This window comes from Manacus vitellinus, unplaced genomic scaffold (genome assembly GCF_001715985.3).
Source record: "Manacus vitellinus isolate BGI_N305 unplaced genomic scaffold, ASM171598v3 scaffold_37_pilon, whole genome shotgun sequence".
Lineage (NCBI taxonomy): Eukaryota > Metazoa > Chordata > Aves > Passeriformes > Pipridae > Manacus > Manacus vitellinus.
In genome coordinates, this window is record NW_021940517.1 from 1,166,711 (window position 1) to 1,186,270 (window position 19,560).

Sequence of the window (19,560 nt, forward strand, 5' to 3'; positions counted from 1 at the left end):
CCCATGCTGTTAAAATTATGCAAAAGGATGGTCACTAGGTATAGCTGGAGTACAAATAGTGATTCAAATAGCTGCATTTTGTATTTAGATCCAAATTTATAAACTCCACTAAGGTCAATTTACTATGTATCTAGTATTATGTACATTATACTAATGCTATTTTTGCTTAAAGTGGTAGATGCCTTATCTAAGATTCTGTTTGTAGATCTATTTGCATCTTCATTAATTACAATAGAAGACGTATATATATTCATGAAGTGAATTTGACCTTACATAGTAGGACTAGAAAATGCCTCTTTCTTAGTCATTTACTTCATCTTTGTGAGCAAAAGTGGATTCACCTTTTTATTATTTACAGTCATCCCTAAAGACGATGGTCTTGCCATTTACTTGTTCACATGGACTGTGGTGAATTAGGTCTAGTGGCAATATTATAAATTAAACAACTCCAAGGAATGATCTCCAGCACAGAAAGCTCATAATATCAAATAGTGGGCTCTGTCACACACTACTCATTGACATCATGACCTAGAGGTCTAAGCACCTCATTTTCCCTTTGCTCTATTACTTTTATTCTTGTTCCTGAAATAAACTGAATTCTATGTGCTAGCAATTTTAAGATTCAAAAACAATTCTTTTCTGCTAGGTCAATAAAGCTGGAGTGAATATTGGACTTTTAATACCACCTCATAAATTATTCTTTAGGGTCTATATTATAATTCCAAACATTCCAAGTATATTTTGCTAGATGCTTTTAAGATGATAATTTGATTTTTCTGTTGTTGTTTCAGAAAATTATAAATTAATTAGTCTTTGGGAAAAATTCTTCATCTTTCATAAATAAATAGAATTGGCCAGATCTTCAGCTTATACAACTGCTCGTCACTCCAAAGAAGTCATCTTATGCTAGTTGTAGTTAAACTTAATGAAAAATAATCTACTTGACATTTTCAAAGATTCTGTTTGGTTCAAAAGATGGAAACAAAATGTGTGTGGCTCAAGATAACACCTCTTAGGGACAGATAAGCATGCTGATTACAGACCCTGCTCTTCAACATGCAGTTCTATACCCCTGCTGATACAGTTCAAGACCAGTCTGCTAATTTGCCAACAGAAGTGCACTAAAATGCAACAGTTCAATACACAGCCATCTTTACTTAATTTAAAGCTTTTTAATTGAATGTCAATTACACAGTTATAAACCATATCTTATTACAAAGTACTGTACACATGCATTTTAAATAGCACATTTTCTTAACTTAAACCATTTTCCTTTTTAGAAACCATTGCAACTAAACAATCAATTGTGATTATGGTAACAGCCACAAAGCATTTATTACTTAATGTGATTATTTAATTATAAATTATAAAAACCCCAAACCAAACAACCAACTCTCCTATCTTATTTTCTATTTAACCAACATTTCCCAGCATTAAATACTTTCCCAGGGTAAAATATTTCTCACCTTTTTTAAAGTTACCTATCACAGGATTTGAGTATTTTCCAGAAACTAATTAGACTCACAATAGCTTAGCAATCTCATTTACTCTTAACCTCACCCCTTCCACCTTGATCCATGTCCTATTTTCTTCTTCTTAGCTGCTTTTTATAGTGACTATGAGGATACTAATTTGAAGTGAGTTTTGAGCTTTGTTCTGAAAGCTGAGAGAATTATGGTCAATCTAATATCCTCTGACAGGGAATCTGAAATCTTTTGTTCTTTTTATTGAATTACCCTATATTCTGCTCCCATGAGCTTTGTTTTTCAGATTGATAGATCCATGATTAATACTAAAGAGAACAACTGAGGATGACAGTCTCCTCATGTAGAAATATACTGTGCAGCATGTGGGAAAAGCATTTCTTACAGGACTTTCACATTTGGGATAGAGACCAGATCTTTGGCCTAGCAATTATAAAGCATAACAATAGTCAGTGTTTGTTGTACTTCTATTGAAGAAATACAAATTTCAATAATTCATTCAGGTGATTTTCAGTGAAAAGGCCAGGGCCTAATCATAATACAGTAGTCTAAGGTACAGCTTTGTAGTCATCCTCAGGTGGGAAAAGGCCTTTTTCAAAATTTTTAATTATTCAGTTATTCTATGACTGAATGCCAAGCAATCCAAATAGACTGCTTTCATGGTCCAGCTAACTTGAGAATCCTTCAGTATAAAGTGATAGCTTGGAAGATGATAGCTCTAGCAAAATTAAAAATACTACTGTCTTCTTCTCAAGTCATTTTCTGTCTTGATGGAATCTGAATTTGTATAGCTGCTCTGTCGTAAGAGCTGATTCATGTGAGACACTGGGAAAGATGAAAGCTGAGAACATTACACATATTAGAGATAAATAACATAGTGGAAGTATTGACATCAGAGATTATGGAGTACCACAGTTATTCCCCGATGAAAATATTCCTTCCAATGTAGGTGTTTATGTTAGGGATGTTTATCAAAAGAATTTTTAAGAAAGTCCTCAGAACAGCAGAATTAAGAGGAAAAAAGAATATAGATATTATATGCATTCCTTAGATTTTCCTTGTATTCATGGACTAATTAAGGAATGGGGAGATTATGGTTCTCGTAAAAAATCAAGTATGAAATTCTATTGATGTGTGTTACTATTGAATAGACATTATGAAGCATTAGGGAATTGATGTCTATATCACATTTTTAGTCTGCTTTATAGAATATTTGAGATATGTGTACAACATCCTACTATTTGTTTGTAGTAGTCAATTTAAACTATTTCAGGGAACATATGCATTATATATGAAATACTGAAAGATCCAGCTGAATAAACACTCACATTTCCCATCAACTTCAAAGGTCTACAAGTAGACTTTGTGCACAATTTAAAATGAAAAATGTGTAGTACATGCATCTGACCTTTTACATTTAAAATGCTATGCTGCCTTATCTAAATTATATATGTTTTGGATCTTTCTGTATTAAATGTAGGTGGAAAGATGAAGTTTCATATGTAATATTTCTCCATAATATATGTTCTTTAGGTTTTATTAATAACACTTACTGTACCAAGTGTGAGTTTATGTGTCATGAACCCATAAATATGTCAGAATATGTGGCTAAGTAAAGCTGTTGTTAACGCCCATTAACACTTTTCAAGGAGGAGTGAAATGTTATGATACCTAGATGTTCTAGAGCAGAAATGCAGTTTAATATCAGGGTATGGGTTTGGGGTTTTTTAGGGAGGTTTTTTTTTGTTTGGATTTTTTGGGGTTTTTTTGGTTGTAGGTTTTTTTCGTTTAGGGGTTTTTGGTTTTTTGGTTTTTGGTAGTTTATTGGGGTTCTTTTTATATAAAATCCAATTATATTCTTAAAACACTTTTTAATTAGCATGTTTTTATCAACTGCAGCTCAAATGTGATCTTTAAATAAAAAATTTAAGCTACTACAGGAAAGCACATTCACTTACTGCAAGTACTCATTTAGAAATGAATCAACATGAATTAAAACCATATAAGTACGAAATGGTTGTCCAGCATAGGAAGCTGTTAAAATGAATTTCTGGTAGATATTGCTGATGATGCTGAAGTCAATACAATGAATTTTTTTCTTTTTTAAAAGAAAAATTTCCTTAAAAATAAGCTACATGGCAGTAATCCTTCTGGAAGTAAAATGTCAGATTTTAGAAATATACTTGCAGAGAGAAGAATGATTGCATTCTGATTTACATTAATATATAAAAAAAATCGCTACATGAGGAAGAAGTTAATTCCCATTCTTATTAACACTTCACCCATGAAAATGAAATCATAGCATTTGATCTTTCTCTCCGTGAATTCAGTGTATTGAATTTAATAGAAAGACAACCTCATCACAGCTAAGTCCAGCACTGGCCCTGCTATTCTAATTAGACTTTAACAATATTAGTTTCTTTTTGCCCTCGTCTTTTTACTTCATTTCCCTTGACTGGAGTGCAATTTCACCAAAACGTAGGAGACTAATCATTAACTGGCAGAAGCATATAGACTGAAACTTTAAATTGACCATCACAGCAGTAGAATACCAGAAATTTATAGAAGCATAACCATTTCTTCTGCTGGGTGTGTGATAATTGTTTTTCTGCTCATTTACATCCAAAAGTAATTAAGCTCTACAACAAGACTATGTACTGTTGTATTGGAGCAAAGTCTTCTGTTTGAGGTTATTCAGAGATCCCATGAAAACATCACAGTGGGAACTGTTGTTCATTTGCATTGTCACTTCCTAAAAATTTGCAGAAACATGCCCTTGAAAGAATTAGGTCACACAAAATGTGGCCTAAGGGCTTCTCCTTTCTGTTTTCCCCAGTGGAGTTCTGCAGCTGATGCGATAAAAACTGTTCTACATCAATAATTTTTTGAGTTTATGTTTCCTGAAAAATTTATTTGGCTTATGGAAATAAACCATCTTTATCATTCAGTGGGAAAATTTCCTTGTCTTTCCTTCCAGATCTGATTTCCTTATACAAACGCAGTGGTGTTACAGTCTGAATCTTCTTCAGACAATTGTAGTTAAAGCCATGCATTAAAAACGCATGTCAAAGTAATATTAGAAAATTTTTACAGCAAACTTTGCTTTCCCTGAATATTACAATTTACATATAAACAAATACAACTTAGCTGAGACGTTTTCTTTCTCATGACATTTCTTACTGAAGTCTCACAGTGTTTCATGGTCATGTGTACCTTTTCCTTTTAAAGGGTAATGGATAGCTATTGTTTCCTTGTGTTATTGATACTGTGAAAAAAAACTATGAGATAATAACATAGGTAGTACTTTTCTTATTGAAAATAAGCTAATTAATCACTGCAGTGGGCAGAGAAAAGCTAACTCTCTCTCATTTACTCTTCTGAAACACATTGATTTACATGGTGAGGAATGAATTTGGCTGACAACAGTATTATGCCCTTCATTTCTTAATACTTTGTATATGCTTGCTTCTTTACTTAGGAAATGCTTTGATATAAATAAACACACTTTAGTCCGGATTTTGTAACCACTTACACATTTGCATGACAGTTTCCTGAGTCAGACCTACATCTGCTTATGATACCAAAACCTGCATTTTATGTAGCATAAGAATTATCTTATTGAGAAATTTTGCATGAATTTTGTTGAATTCCATTTTCTGAAGCTTCTGATACATGCACTTAAATATTTTGCATATCTTCCTGTATTTTTTCCTCTTTTCTTTTTTTTCTTTCAGATTTTTTTTGGCCTTCTCTATTTTATGGTAATATCTTGCTTAAGCTTACAATGGTACACATGATTCTAACATCTAATTTATGCTTGTTCACTTTACCTTTTGGTCATAGAAGTTTTTCCTTGAATATTTGGAACAGTCTGTTGTGAGTACAACACAGAAAGATCATCTTTATATAATTTCTATAGATTGTACAGTACAATAATATTTTTAACTGTTATTAAAATATAAATAAATAGAAAAGGAATAAGCTTTAGGTCATTTATTATATCTGTAAAAACATAAACAGCCGTAAATAAATGAAGATAGATTCAGAATAACCATCTGTTAGGAAGTTAGTTCAAGTCAAAACTCTTAAAAATTGGCACTGTAGACTGTATTCATGTAAATATGTATTTAGACATTTAAATATCTAGCCTCATGTACAGATGTTCTGATTCACCAGAGCCTTCATTTGGGAACTGCTAAGGCCTCAGGATCGACCCACTCAGGTAGCTGCTGAAAATTGGATTCAGGTGCTAAACTTTGTGTCTCTTTGCAGATGTTGGCACAAGTTCATAGTCTAGCAAAGGGTCTGTCTCTATAGCTGCTTCCTTGCCAAATCATAAGCATAAAGGTCACAGGAGCATTCCTCCATGAGTAACTAATTTGATAATTAGGTGAAATCTCCCTGATCACAAAAGATGCAGATTTGAAACTACATAGGCTTCTTGCTTCTTGCTTCCTGGGAGGGTGCTTCACCACTAGGTTTTCAAATTCTGAAAAACAAGGCAGCCATTGCTGCCCTTGCTCATGTATTTTTTGCTTACCCTCCTAAAAACACAAGGCTTAATGAGTCGCAAGGTTATTCTGTAAATCTTCCCCCACTCCCCATCCTCCAGCCTTCACCCCCTTAACTCATATAACTTTTAAACTCATTGTCCCAAGTCAGTCAAACTGGAAAAGGGACAGAGTTTCTGAAAAAATAAGCATCTGGATGGAGAGGAGAGATCCAAATTCATAAATTCATGCCCGCGACGAGAGAATTCTTGGTAGGGTATACAACAGATAAATGTGTCAAAACATGCCTTGGTTTATACTGCCGTTTAGCTGGTAGAACTTGTGGGAAACAAATTGTTATTGTAAAGAGGTGTAGTACAAAACCAGCACACATCCATGGGAAGCAGGTATCATTACTGTCTCATGGCACAACTTGCTTTTGAAGAAGTCATTCAGTCTCGCCCAGAAGGAATGGCAATAACTATCTACCTTCAGGAAAACTTCTGAGCTGTAACTCCACACTAGATGCAAGTATTTAAGTCTCTGAGAAAAACTATGTTTTAGACACTGTTCTGCTCCCTGTTCCCCACTGGCTGCCTCTGTGAGACTCACTGATCAGCCTTTCACTCACTTGGATAATGTTCTTGGGAATCTAACTCCTACTGTATGCCATGAGGTAAATCTAATGCAGCCTTGCTGAGTCTCCTGCAGAGCCGACGTGACAGATATTAAGTGTTGCAATTCCTAACTTGGTCTGAAATCTCCATTCTGACTCTTAAAGATTTATACCACTGTGTTGTCTCCTGCCCTGTGTCTCTAATTCTGCCTGACTGTTTTCACATTGTCTTCTGTGGACATGTGAAGTTAAGTCAGTCTGTTAGCTGAAAATTGTGAAAATTGTGCTATTATTGTTCCTCTCCTATAAAATCAAGTTCTTATCTTATTGTACGATTTCCCCTACAAAGCTAGAACCATGACCCCTGTTTAAGCCATTCTGAGCTGCTAGATATAGATATGTTACAAGAGTGAGGATGTGTAAATAAACTGATATTAGCCTGACTTCTTTAATGTCTTCTGAGGATTCAGTGACAGTGGTTATAATCAGCTCCAGACAACTATCAGCAGTTTCAGGAGCTGTTGAGGCAGATGGCTGAGGCACTAGATCTGATAATAAGCGTGCCTAAAATGACTTATTGACTCTTCTGCATTTTTTGATATTAAGTAGAGAGGAAAGCTTAATGCTTCTCTCAAATGAAGATATTACCAAACCAGCAAGAGATTTCTGTATTATTCTTTTTTCTTTTTATCCATATGATTAGAAGAAAAGAAGGCAATAGGAGAGGTCTCAAGCACTGGAAGGCTGTTGGTATCTCTCTTCTCATGGACTACTAGCAGCTTCAGTTCACCTCCTCCATCTTATAAAGTTAATACATAAGCTGATAGCACATTCCTGAAGGAACCCTATGCTTACATTAGTATCATTGACATTCCGTTCTAATCATTTCCCAGAGCAGACTTGTAAGTAGGCAAGATTCGTGCTCATAACTGTGAAGCAAAGATATTGGGTTCTAGCTACAGATGTGCAGATAAGCCTATCTACCTTTTCATCACATTTTGCTACAAAATGACAGTGGAAAGTCAACAGGCTCAGATGTAGCTTGTCAGTTGGCATCCAGTGGGCTATTTTAAATTACACTATGGAATAATTATGCTAACCCATGATGCATATATTCATATAAATTAAAACCTTTATGAAGCATACTTAGAAAAATTAACTAGCAAAAGGAATGTCCTTGGCTTCTCTTCCTCCACTTTCAGCCTTTGTTTGTCTTCTGCTCCTCCAATGTCCACATTCTTCTCCCTGGGACAAGAAATGTCTGTTTTACTTATCAGTCAAGCACTTAATTAACTTTGGTTGTGCTGGGACAAGCAATGCAGGAGGACCTTTCCAGATATCACCATTCAGTGATAACATTCCTTGGGGACTCATGACGAAATTACCTCACATTAATTTATGGGCACTAGTATATATTATTCTTTTCCCTTAAAATAACATCCCATAGTTTCCTTCAGAAGTCATCATTCTGCTCTAGCTGCTGTTGTCCATAAATGCTCACTGATGTTTTTCTGAAGCAGAGTTTTCTGTTAATCTTGAGGTAGCGCTTTCAACAGGTACCAACTCAGGACTGCAGCTACGGAGTTGGATCAGAGACCTGTAAACTTCCTGCAGCCGTTAGCATTAAAGAACGTAGGAGATGAAACAACCATCTGTGGTCGACTGGAGAGAAGCGATAAAGGAATTTTGTGAGGTGTTACTTCTTCCTTTCCTCTGGAGGCTGACCCTACCCACTGAGCAATAAACATTCCAGAGAAACTGCAAGAGAATATTACTCTTGAAATATGTCCCACTTAGCTATTAGTCAGGCTGACTTCCAGGTTATCTTTTCAAGGTCCCAAATTTATCTTAAAAGCCCCCTTCATGACATTCCTTCATAGGAATGGACATTTCATTGTTATTAATGTAAAGCTGACTATAATGTGTGCATGTACTCTAAGATCACCCAAGTGTGAGAAAGCATATTTAAGTTGCCAGGGAAGAATTTTCTTGACAGCTTTTTGCTTTTGCTCTGCATTATAATACATGAAAATGCAAACTTCAAGTACTCTAACACATTGTGCGCTGATGTGTTATATAATGTTTTCCTGGCTCTTACAAAGCTCTAGGCTGGCCAGAGTTGACCAAGAGCAGTCAGTCATATCACTTTTTCCTTCTCTTATCTCTTCCTTACTGTCCTGACATGCACGTGTGTGTGTGTGTGTGTGTGTGTGTGTATGAGCTGTTTACTTCTGAAGCTGAACAGTTGTAGACTTGTCAGGCACGAGGACTGGAAGGGCTATAAGACATGAATGGCGAGTAGAAAATTAAGATGCAGTTACAAAATGTAGCATGCTTTAGCTATGTTAGAGAACAGAAATGGTCACATTTGCCAGGATTGGCTGGAGAATAAAAAATTGCAAAATTTCTAATCCCATGCTTGAAAGCACTGTCACAGCAGCATGTCAGGATAGAAAAACCTCAAACAACCACTGCAGAGGAGATGAAACTACTGTACCTAGTTCACTGCTGTCAGCCTATAGAAACACGATATGTGCAGCGGTTTTGGACAAACAACCACAAATTCACCTGAGAAGCAAAGATTTTTTTTCAATCATGACTGTTCAGGTTCACTGCTTTTGTAATGAAGTGAAAGGATATTAAGAAAAGTATTACAGACTGAACTAATAGTGCTGCATTCTTAGCAGTTGGATGTTCTCTGTGTTATGACACTTGTATGATCAGTGTTAACTGGGTTCCAGTTCACTGTGCTGAGCATGTCATGTATCCTGTTTGCTCACAGAAAAGCCATCTTTACTTCCACACATAGTTCCAGAATAAATGTTTAAAGGTCTTTTTTTCAGCAAATGTGTGAAAACAAGTACAGTCTTAAGAGATTATGTGCTTATGGATGATTGCAATTCTTCAGGTGTAAGCAATGCGAGTAAGAGCAATGTTTTTTTCCTATATTCATACATGCCAACAGTAAAATTGTATCATGAACACCAGAAATCAGAAAAATATATTCTTAATTCTTTCTCCTATAGCTAGGACCCATGATTGCTTTTTATTTTTGTCAGAAAAAGTACTATCTGGAGTGGGAAAAAAGACCCTGCATTAATAATTTTTCCTGGAACAATGCCATTTTCTTAAAACAATGAAGAAAAGTAATAAAGCATAATAAAATAAATATATGAGTTTATATATTAAAAATCATTTTCTCTTAAAATATTGTAATATATGTGAATACTAGTTTTATCTTAAAAAAACTGCTTATCGTTTCCCGTACTATTGCTTTTATACACACTTATTGTATGTAATTGCTTCTTTGGTACAAACAATTTTATTTAGGCATCACTAAAATGCCTGTGTTTTAATAACACTGTGATCCCTTCGTGAAAAAGTTAGGAGTACATTTTAATAAACACATTCTAGGGTCTATGATATCTACAGTGGCATAGTAAATGTTGACTTTATATTGGATAGTAAAGGAAGTAATCTTATAAAAGTTGTATAAGTAGCAAAACGAAAGGTTTTGGTGTGTATTGCAGGAGTATGTCAGTCTGCTAAATCTCAGTAGATGGTCTAAGTCAGGTTACTGAAAAAACATATATATATCTTCTGTCAGCTGGTACAAGTATAATTTAGACAAGAAGGTTGAGTGTTTTCCAACTAAGAATCACTAATGAAATGGTTCTTATTCACTGATCTTTCTTCACAGTAAAAAAAAAAAATTTCAGTCTTCATGTGGTGTATGTGCAGTTTCTACATTGCTTTCAAAAGTCTTCAACTTACACAATTCAAAGCTGTGAATCTGCAGAAACACCATACCTAGGGGACGCAATTTCCTTTTTCTTTTTGTCTCTTTTACCTTCCTATAAGTAAAGACTACACATCATAATAATTGGTTTTTTTCTGTTTACTTGAAAAACTGTTATAAATTCAAATGTATGCTTTTCTTAATATAAAATGAATAGTTGTTAACTAGCTTTGATAAATATTTTTTCATGTCCTTCATGTTCTTCATAAAAATAAAGTAAATTCACATCTTAGGAAGGTTATGTTTTTTTGAGGGGTGGTGGTTTTTTTTAATCTATGATATGCATTGATCTAACTGGAAAAACTCAGAAAGGAACAGAAATCAGATTATTCAAGTTATTAAAATACATATCTACATATTATAAAAATATAAAGAAACACTAGAAGGAGATATCCTGACACTTATACTACTGATATCTGGGGAGTGGGCTGTTCCTTTCTGTCTGGCTTGAGGATAAAATAGCACATTCCAGTTTCAGTGCTAGCTGCCCTTTAAACTGCATAAATTCTGTCCTTGTCCTACAGCAGTGAAAGAAATCTTGGCAAATCCACACAGTCATTCATAGCTTTCATCTCCTTGTCCCTTCTTAAATCACTGCTAAAACACCTTCTGTTGACTTCAGGTTCTTAATTATTTAACTTAATTAGGGAACAGTGAAATTAGAAAACTGGCAACTTCAAGCATATCCAGCAATGTATAGGCATATCTAACAACTTGCTTCCATAATTTTGATGGGAAATTTTTAATATCTTGACCTATTTTATACGGTTGCATTCCACAGAATTGTTAGGATTGGAAGGGACCTCTGCAGCTCATATAGTCCAACAGCCTGCCAAGGCAGGGTCACCTAGAGTAGGTGACACAGGAACGTGTCTAGATGGGATTTGAATGTCTCCAGACAGGGAGACTTCACCACCTCCCTGGGCAGCCTGTTCCAGTGCTCTGACACGCTCAAGGTAAAGAAATTTTTTCCTCATGTTGGGGTGAAAATTCCAATGACAATATAGGGCTCACTCTTCTGTCACAAAGTTACAGAAGAAGTCATTGAAGTAATTTAGTTGCCAAATTTTTGATAGGCAAGCTAGACCAAATAGGGTCCTTAAATGGTAATGATTTTGAATGCTCAAACTAGACACAACCATTTCCATTAGTACGTTGGAGATGTATAAATATATCAACAGTTATTAATACAAAGTAGTGAATTAAAGAGCTTTTTGCTTGTGAAGAAAAACCTAGGGCTTTTCCTTAAGAGCATTTTGGTCACATTAATAAAAACTTCCATTGGGGGAAGGAGGATGGATTGGTAAGCATCTTGGGTTTAAGTATGTATGTAACCCAAAAATTGGCTGGTTTAGGACTACATTTCATACTGAAATCAACAATTTTTAAAGCATTTGGAGACTTTCGGGTTTGTCACTTTGAATTACTTTAAAAAATAAATTATGTTTATTCCACACACTTGCAAAGATTTGTTTTTTCATGGTTTAATTCCTTTTGCATTAATGATGCTTTATTTGGATGAGGAATTAATGGCATGAACAAACCTTATTTCACATCAGTCCAGAAAAGCTATGCAAATTTTGCACACACAAACATGATTTCCAACTAAAAAAATATTATTTACATTGTAATAGCTTATATACATACAAAGCAACTAAAAGAACATCAGGTTCACATAACTGATGCAACTCTTGTTGCACTTTAAGCATGATTTGTAACTAATATATTGTTTTGCAATACTAAACAGCGTACCGAGGCCACAGAGATCTCAGACTCCAGATTCCATTCCCCTGTTGAGTATACTGTTTATGTAAGATTATTTAACTCTACTTTGTTTGATATTGATCTGCAGCACAAAAACACAGGCAAACTTCAAAGTCTAAATTAATCGGAGAAGTTTAAGTACGTATAGAGGAAAAAACCCACAATAATCTCTTATTTTTTACCTCATTGGTCAGATATGTTTGCTAATAAATTTTGTTACAGAAGCTGTGATTTCTTTTTCATTTTTGTACTTCTATTAAAAAAAAAAAAAAAAAAAGGCTGGGCTTAGAAAGGATTACATCTGATATTGTTAACATTTCCTGGAAATGGAGAACTGTGATAACAGCTGCTATCTTGGCTCATTTTCAGTTGGTTTTGTTTTGGTTTGTTGGGTATGGGTTTGTTTTGGTTTGGTTTGGTGTTTTTTTTAACTGCAGCAATTTACAAGTAGTTGCAGCTATCTCTTGTAGGCTTACATTGTTAGTAAAACATCATAAGTCAGTCAACTGTTTCCTTTCCAATCAGAGCACTTCCTCTACTTACTGACTTGTTGACTTTCTGAATAGTATTTATAGTAACAGCACTTACACTGTACAATAAATGCTAATTTATGAAATAGCTGCACATGGAAGATAACTATAGGAAGAATCTATATTTTATGTTAAAGCAAAATGCCTTCAGTGAGAATTAAAAAAATCTTTTCTGAGACATGATGGGCTAAAATGTCTCTATATTACTATTCTTTTTTAATTCCAAGCATACATGCTCTCTTCTTGGATTGAAACATTCTTCTGCAGTCTCTGCAGTACTGTAGCATTGTAAAGCGACAAAAACTCAGCGCTTAGTGATGAAAAACAGAAGGAAGAACCAAGTAAAGTAAGAGACAAGGAACTCTTAGTGTTGATAGTGTCAAAAAGCAGGTCTGTGCCTATTCAAAGATTTGGCCTTCTTTGAAATATGTTATTATGATCAACTTTAATGTTTTAAAGTGCTTTGAAAGATACATGTTATTTTTTTAATTATGTTTCGTGGTTTCACATCAGGGTGTAAATGAAATTTTACTAATTTTTCAGCCAAATCTGTGCCTCTTTCTTTGGTATATGATTAAGCTTCCAAAAGTGTTGTATATGTTGTTATCTGTTACTATGCCAAAAGTTTAGATTTGTTTTGTATCACAACACATTCGCCCCATGACATTTGTAACTTCAGCAAACCCTTCTTCACAAAATACATTTTCATGTTTAAGGAGTAGCACTTCCTTTCATCACATTTGAAAAGCTCTACCAGGCCAAGGGGATCCCTGCACCATTTATCATTCTGGGATTACTCTGCGCTGAGCAACTGCAGATACTCCACCCTGAGCAACCTGATCTAGCTTTGGAAATGGAGCTGACTTAGAGCAGAGCATTTGGACCAGAGGTTCCTTCCAACATAAGTTACTCTATTAACTCTTCCTTCCAACTCTTCTATGGCTTTGAGGCCAGCCTGCATGAGGCCAGTTTGAACTTCTGTGTGTACATAATCTAGATGTGTCCTAAGAACATGTAGAAGGATGTTCACATTGCTCTGAGCCTTCAGGAAGGGAACATGGAGTTCTCTGTCTGGGTTAGTAACAACCAGAAGCCATAACCTCCTGGTGTCTCTTCCTTGCCCTGAGTGAAATGAACTGGCAATGTCCCACTGTTTCTTAGCAGACAGGAGGGGTTTAGAGTCTTACCTGTTAGGTGACTTTTCGCAAACTTTCAATTAAATGAACAGGGAGACCAAACTACCTCATCCTTCCCGGATCTGACAAAGTCAGGTTCTGAGTCACAATGATAGGAGTGGTGCAAAGGAGCCTTCCTCCCTCTCCACGCAGTGACTCATCAGGGGCTTTCATTTTCCACTCCAGTCAGTAAGTCAACACCTTCTATGGCAATTAAACTTTTCCTAACAAGAAGACTTTGAGAAACTCATTAATCTCTGAACTGCACATGAGCTCTGAACTTACATAGTGTGAATCCTGACATAGATGCCTGTCAATCTATAGCTGAAATCAGCTTCTGTTTATTTCTTGGTATTGGTGATAACTCCCAGAAGGAAAAAAAGTCCAGAAATTTTCCTCAAAATGTTTTAATGCTAGTTTGTCCTGCTTAACTGCATTTTGTTCTGTGACAGGCTCAATCTCATTGCAGCTGGCTTTTTTTGTTTTGAAGCAACATTCAGGTTACCGTGTTGCATTTCTGTAAACCTTTTAATTGCTGAAAATACATGTTGGTTGGACTAGGATGAACTGATCCACTTAAAACTGATTTTTACCATAATTACATTTTACCATAAACAGAACTTTCACCATCAGCAATAAAAAGTTGAAAATCGTGGTTTGTGACTGATCCCTTCCATGACTTGGAACAAGTCACTTTACCTTTCAGTATCTTTGTTTCTTAGGATTCAAAGAGGGAGGAATGTCTTTCCAAGTAGTTTTACTGATTTGTGTACAAACAAGAAAAAAAAAACTAACCAGAAAAAAACCCCAAAGCCATTATACAAGAGGTCTTTGTTGTTAACTAGTAGTACTTCAAAAATTTCTGCTAAGAATCATTTTAGGCAACAGTTCCAAGGCAATAAGTTGAAATATATGTGTAGGCCTGTATGTTCTTAAAATCAATAAAGAATCACTTTCATCATTAAAGAATAAAGGAATAGCCTTTGAGTTATAATTTGATTAAAAATGTTACCTAAGCTGGGGACATGGGACTGTCTTCACAGTCTCTTCAGAAATCTCTTTTAAGTATTATTATGCCCTCCAATACTAAACATTCCTCAGATATTTAACACATGGGGAAAATATGATATCCCAAGTTCTATGACATCCCTTCAACAATAGGTGCATGAAAACTCATGTTTTAATTTGTGTCTTCCATAAAGCAGAACCCTTTGGAGCAATCACCACCAAGACCGAACTCTGATATCTCTGACATACTTACAAGCAACATATTTGGGGGATTAAAAAACCTTCTTTTTGAGATCTGGCCTACCTTGAAGTGAAATCTAATACACTGAAAGAATGTCTTGGACACTTTCAGATGCTAACAAATGTCCAGAATTAAGACTAGATCTGACTGAGCTTTATGGGTTGTTTTACCCTTCTTGTCCACTCCAGAACTTCAAAGCTGCCATATTGGGCTCTTAGTGCATTGGGAGAAACTTGCTTGTCCTTCTTTAATGCAATAAAATTTTATATTTTTAGCATTACCCTAGTGAAATTTCAAAACAAAATGAGATGGAATACAAATAATACCAGAATTTCTTTAATATCCTGAATCATTAATAGAACCATGTCTAAACTCAAATACAAGCCACGTTTTAAAACAAAATTCAAATCCTCTGCCAGATGTTCCCTGCCAAATGCTGAGTTCAGTCCCTGAGGATCTGAGCAGGGTTTCCTTGGCTACAGCAGCTGGCATTGGCAGGGCAGTGAGTGCCACTCCTGGGCTTGGCGTGCTGCGTGATTTCATCAGCTAACACAGGTCTTGACAGGTGCAAAGGCTTTCACTTTGCTTTAAGGACCATAAAACCTTTGGTGCATGATTTGGGAGATTGGGAACTAACTTTTTGGTCTAGGAAGGGAAAATGATATCTTTTCCTGATTGTAATCCTCTAGATCTGTTACTAGTCCTTCTGTGCATTTCTTCCAAACACAGAAATAACTTTTGTTCTGAATAGAGTTCTTGATGACTGCTGAATTTGCCATACATTTCACTTGGACACAAAGATATGATGAATGTGCTTCCTAGGATTTTCATGTTGATTTATTCTCCCTCATAAAGGACAATTTCATAAAGAGCTTGAATCAGATCCATGTTCACACTTTACATACGCAACATTTTTGTGACTGACAAAGCTGGCTTTTCAGGCAAACTAACTTGGAAATAAAGTCAAACCAGAGAAGGGCATGCTGAGTCTGCTATACTTCAATGGCTATTTTTTTCCAACTAATCATCATTACTATTATGAATAGATATTTACCCTTAGGTGCATTGGGCAGATCATTCTGACTCATCCATGTAATGGATGTTGTCCTCTTGGGTTAATGATTATCTTTTTTGTCTGAAAGATTTGTTAATTCCTGTAACTACATAGGATAGCTATTTTAGTACTTACCAGGTGACCTCGATGCTGACATAACCTTTCTAGCATTGTTGGTTGTAGCTTGTGTCATGACATTAGTGTGAATTATGGCTATCTTGAGGATACAAACCTTCATATAGCACAGATGGTCTGTAGGAAAAAAAAATTGTAATGACGGTCTGCACATCACACATTCGGTCTTTGCTTGCAGACTATTTCCTTCATCATTGCCTCCATCTCTTAGGTACCTTTTAATCAAGCATCTAAGATGTCATTTTTTGTACAGAGTATGCTTTCTAATAAAGAGTGTAACATGCAATTCTGGAAAATACCTCTTCTACCAGCATTATCACAGAGTCTTGTTGGCCTCCTCCAAACTTCTTTAGCAATGTATCCCCATTACTTCCAGACAGCTGATTTTTTTCCTACTTCTTTGAAAGAATGATGAAAGCTGTGTAAGCTCATTAGCAGAGCATGTGTGTAGGCTTAAAATTACAGATAATAGACATATGGTTGGAAAGTCAGTAATTCCTTTACATATTTGCCAAGACTTAGGTCAAGGTTCAGGGTTTCCTTTGCTCAGACTGGTGAAATCAGAAATACCTCCAGGTGTTCTGGAGAGTGCTGGCAGCGTACAAGCAAGACAGGTGATGAGGCACAGTTATCTCAGTTGTTTTCTGCAAGAGCAAACCATGTTTACTCTAAATTGCACTCAATTGTGATGTGCTTTTCTTTTTGCATTAGTATTTTGTATAAGCCAATCCCTTTTTTAATAGCTCTTTGTGTTTTCTATACACTCTCATAATCTCTTATTTCTAACATTACAGTAAATTCATTGTAATAAATTTTGATGTCACAATCCTGACTTCTAATGTCAGTGAAATTAACAGTTAATGTATTCAAAAATATTTGTGTGCTTATAAGTAATCATCATTTAAAAAAATTACTACCTTTCCACTCAGAAGGGCAGCCCTTGCATGTCACATCTGTATTTGTGTAACTATTTCATAAAAAGCAAAGTGACATAAATATGTGTAAGCAGTTTGAAAAACTGGTATACACATAATTAACTTGGAGTGCAATCAGATATATTACTGGAAAATTCAGCAAAATGATGATTTTTTCCCATGTTTACCAGCTCTTTTTTCACAAGCATGGTTCTTCAGTTTTTTCTGATAACAAAGTCACAAGCTTTAAATCCAGAGTCTTGGCCTCAGATCTAGGAGAGGATATGAGGATGCATGAAGTTGTACATCTATGTCTCATCGACCAGGGAATCTGCAGTGGGAGCAAAATCTACGCCGTGTTTCTAATGTGAAAGGCAGCAATACCCGAGGAGTTGGTTGCATTGTCTTGAGGAGCCTGTCTTTTACTGCCTGGTTGAGAGTGTCAATGAGCAAGCAGTGTTGTTTGAGATCTTAAATGTTTCTTATGGGCATATTGTCCCTGCTGCCTACAGTGAGGCCACTGGCTGCTTGCGTGTGGGCTACCTTACAGCAGTGTGACAGCTGCCCCACCTGGCCACTACACCACACACCACGTACCACCATCTGAGTACACTGTGCTCCTACCAAATTATTTTTCATATATATCTTGGAATATATATTCAGATACTTTGCAGAATATTGTTTTAAACCCAAACAAATTATATTTTCCTCCTTTAAATCTCTCAGCATCTTGACAGGTGAAGTTATTTCTTATTGTTCTTACTTTGTTGTCGCAGTTGTTCACACTGACTTTTAAAGAATTATGATCTGTGTTGTATGATCATGTGTCACCCTTGCTAGTCCATGTTAGAGAAAGCAGAAGTAAACGTTACTGCATCTGGGGTCTGCAACAATTTTTCCTTTTGACATTGACTTACTTTTACACATTTTTCAGGAAGCAGAAATTTAATGAGTACCATGTTATACTCCAAAAATCTCTTTTAGGCCAGATGACATTCCCTCTATTAGAAACAAAAAAAGTGTTTGAATATGATGTCTAACAGGGAGCAATCCCAAACCAATACCTTTTTAAGGTTTCAAACCATAACAACTCTAGATTAAATCATGTTTTGTAGAGAAGTGCTTATGCATCTGGCAGTTGAATTTTGTCTTAAATAAGCAATGTTAGAAATAAAGAAGGAACAGTTTTAAGAGATTAACAGTGTAAGAGAGTCCATATTCATCTTATAAAAGAATGTGTTTTCTTTGTTTTTATTAGGATTTTTTCTTAGATACTAAAGTAATGTGTACATGAATTTTGAAGGCGTATGAAACTAGAGCCTGAGCAGAGCCTTAAAGAGATACCAAACCAATCCTATTTTCAAATTCAGCTCTGTTTCATGTCACAGAACAAAGTTTCTAATAGAGGCACAGTGACTGACCAGCAATTGCAATTTCCTATGTCATTATTTCAAAGTATAAGACTTTAAATATATTTTTTTTTGTCTTTTATTAACCAGTTAATTTAGGCGATGGAATAGAATACAGCCAGCAGAAGCGTGAAAATATTGGAGTTCTCATTCAAGAGACACTGGAAGCCTTTGAACGCTACGGTGGAGAAAATGCTTATATAAACATTAAATACATGGTTCCTACTTATTGGTCGTGCCGTTAAACTGAATTATATTAAACGGGATGATTCCATCTGTGTACTAAAAAAACTGTATCTGACTCTGTATGGCATCTTGTTAGTCATGCTTTATTTTCTCTACAGCTGCTAAAATAGTGGCTTCTGGGGCATTAGAGTGTTAGCACTATTGTGAACAAGGCTTTCCAATACATAAATAGTGTCTGTTCCTTTGATTACAATGGTGTACTGTGCTTGTTTGTACCCTGAAAGAATCACTCCTTTATAACAGAGCTGACTCGAGCAGGAATCTGAGTTAAACCTTCACTTGTATAGACAATAAAACTATAATTTTCATACGCGATTCAGCAATTGCTGTTCTGTGTCCGCTTGCCCTGAGGGTGATGTCAGAGGCTGTAACAAGAAGAGTTTATGCTGACTGCTTAATAGGTGTTTGTCATGGAAGAGAAACACCAGTTCAGCAATGCCTCTCTAGCAGCTGTGCCGAATAATGTGCACTGACATACAATAAAACTGTTGAATGTACATAACAACTACAGCAGGAAAATTTATATCATCCATTATAAAGCACTGTCATTAAATTAATCCAGGTTTCTTACACGCTCCTGTTCTCGGCTTGCAGGTGCTTACCTTTCATGGAACTTGGGTTCCTCTTGATGAACATAAGGCACTACCACAGTTTTGAAGAAAAGTAGCACAGAAAAAACTTTAATAAACCAATTG

General features: G+C 35.6%; 1 protein-coding gene across 1 annotated transcript in view; it reads left to right on the forward strand.

The window, feature by feature from the left end:
* Positions 1-19,174, forward strand: part of PACRG (parkin coregulated) — a 225,944-nt gene extending 206,770 nt beyond the window's left edge. The window contains exon 5 of the mRNA XM_018077466.1: positions 18,710-19,174. Within this exon, the coding sequence (XP_017932955.1) occupies positions 18,710-18,864 (155 nt within the window). The 3' untranslated portion in view covers positions 18,865-19,174. The remainder of the gene's footprint in view (positions 1-18,709) is intronic.
* Positions 19,175-19,560: the final 386 nt, after the last annotated feature.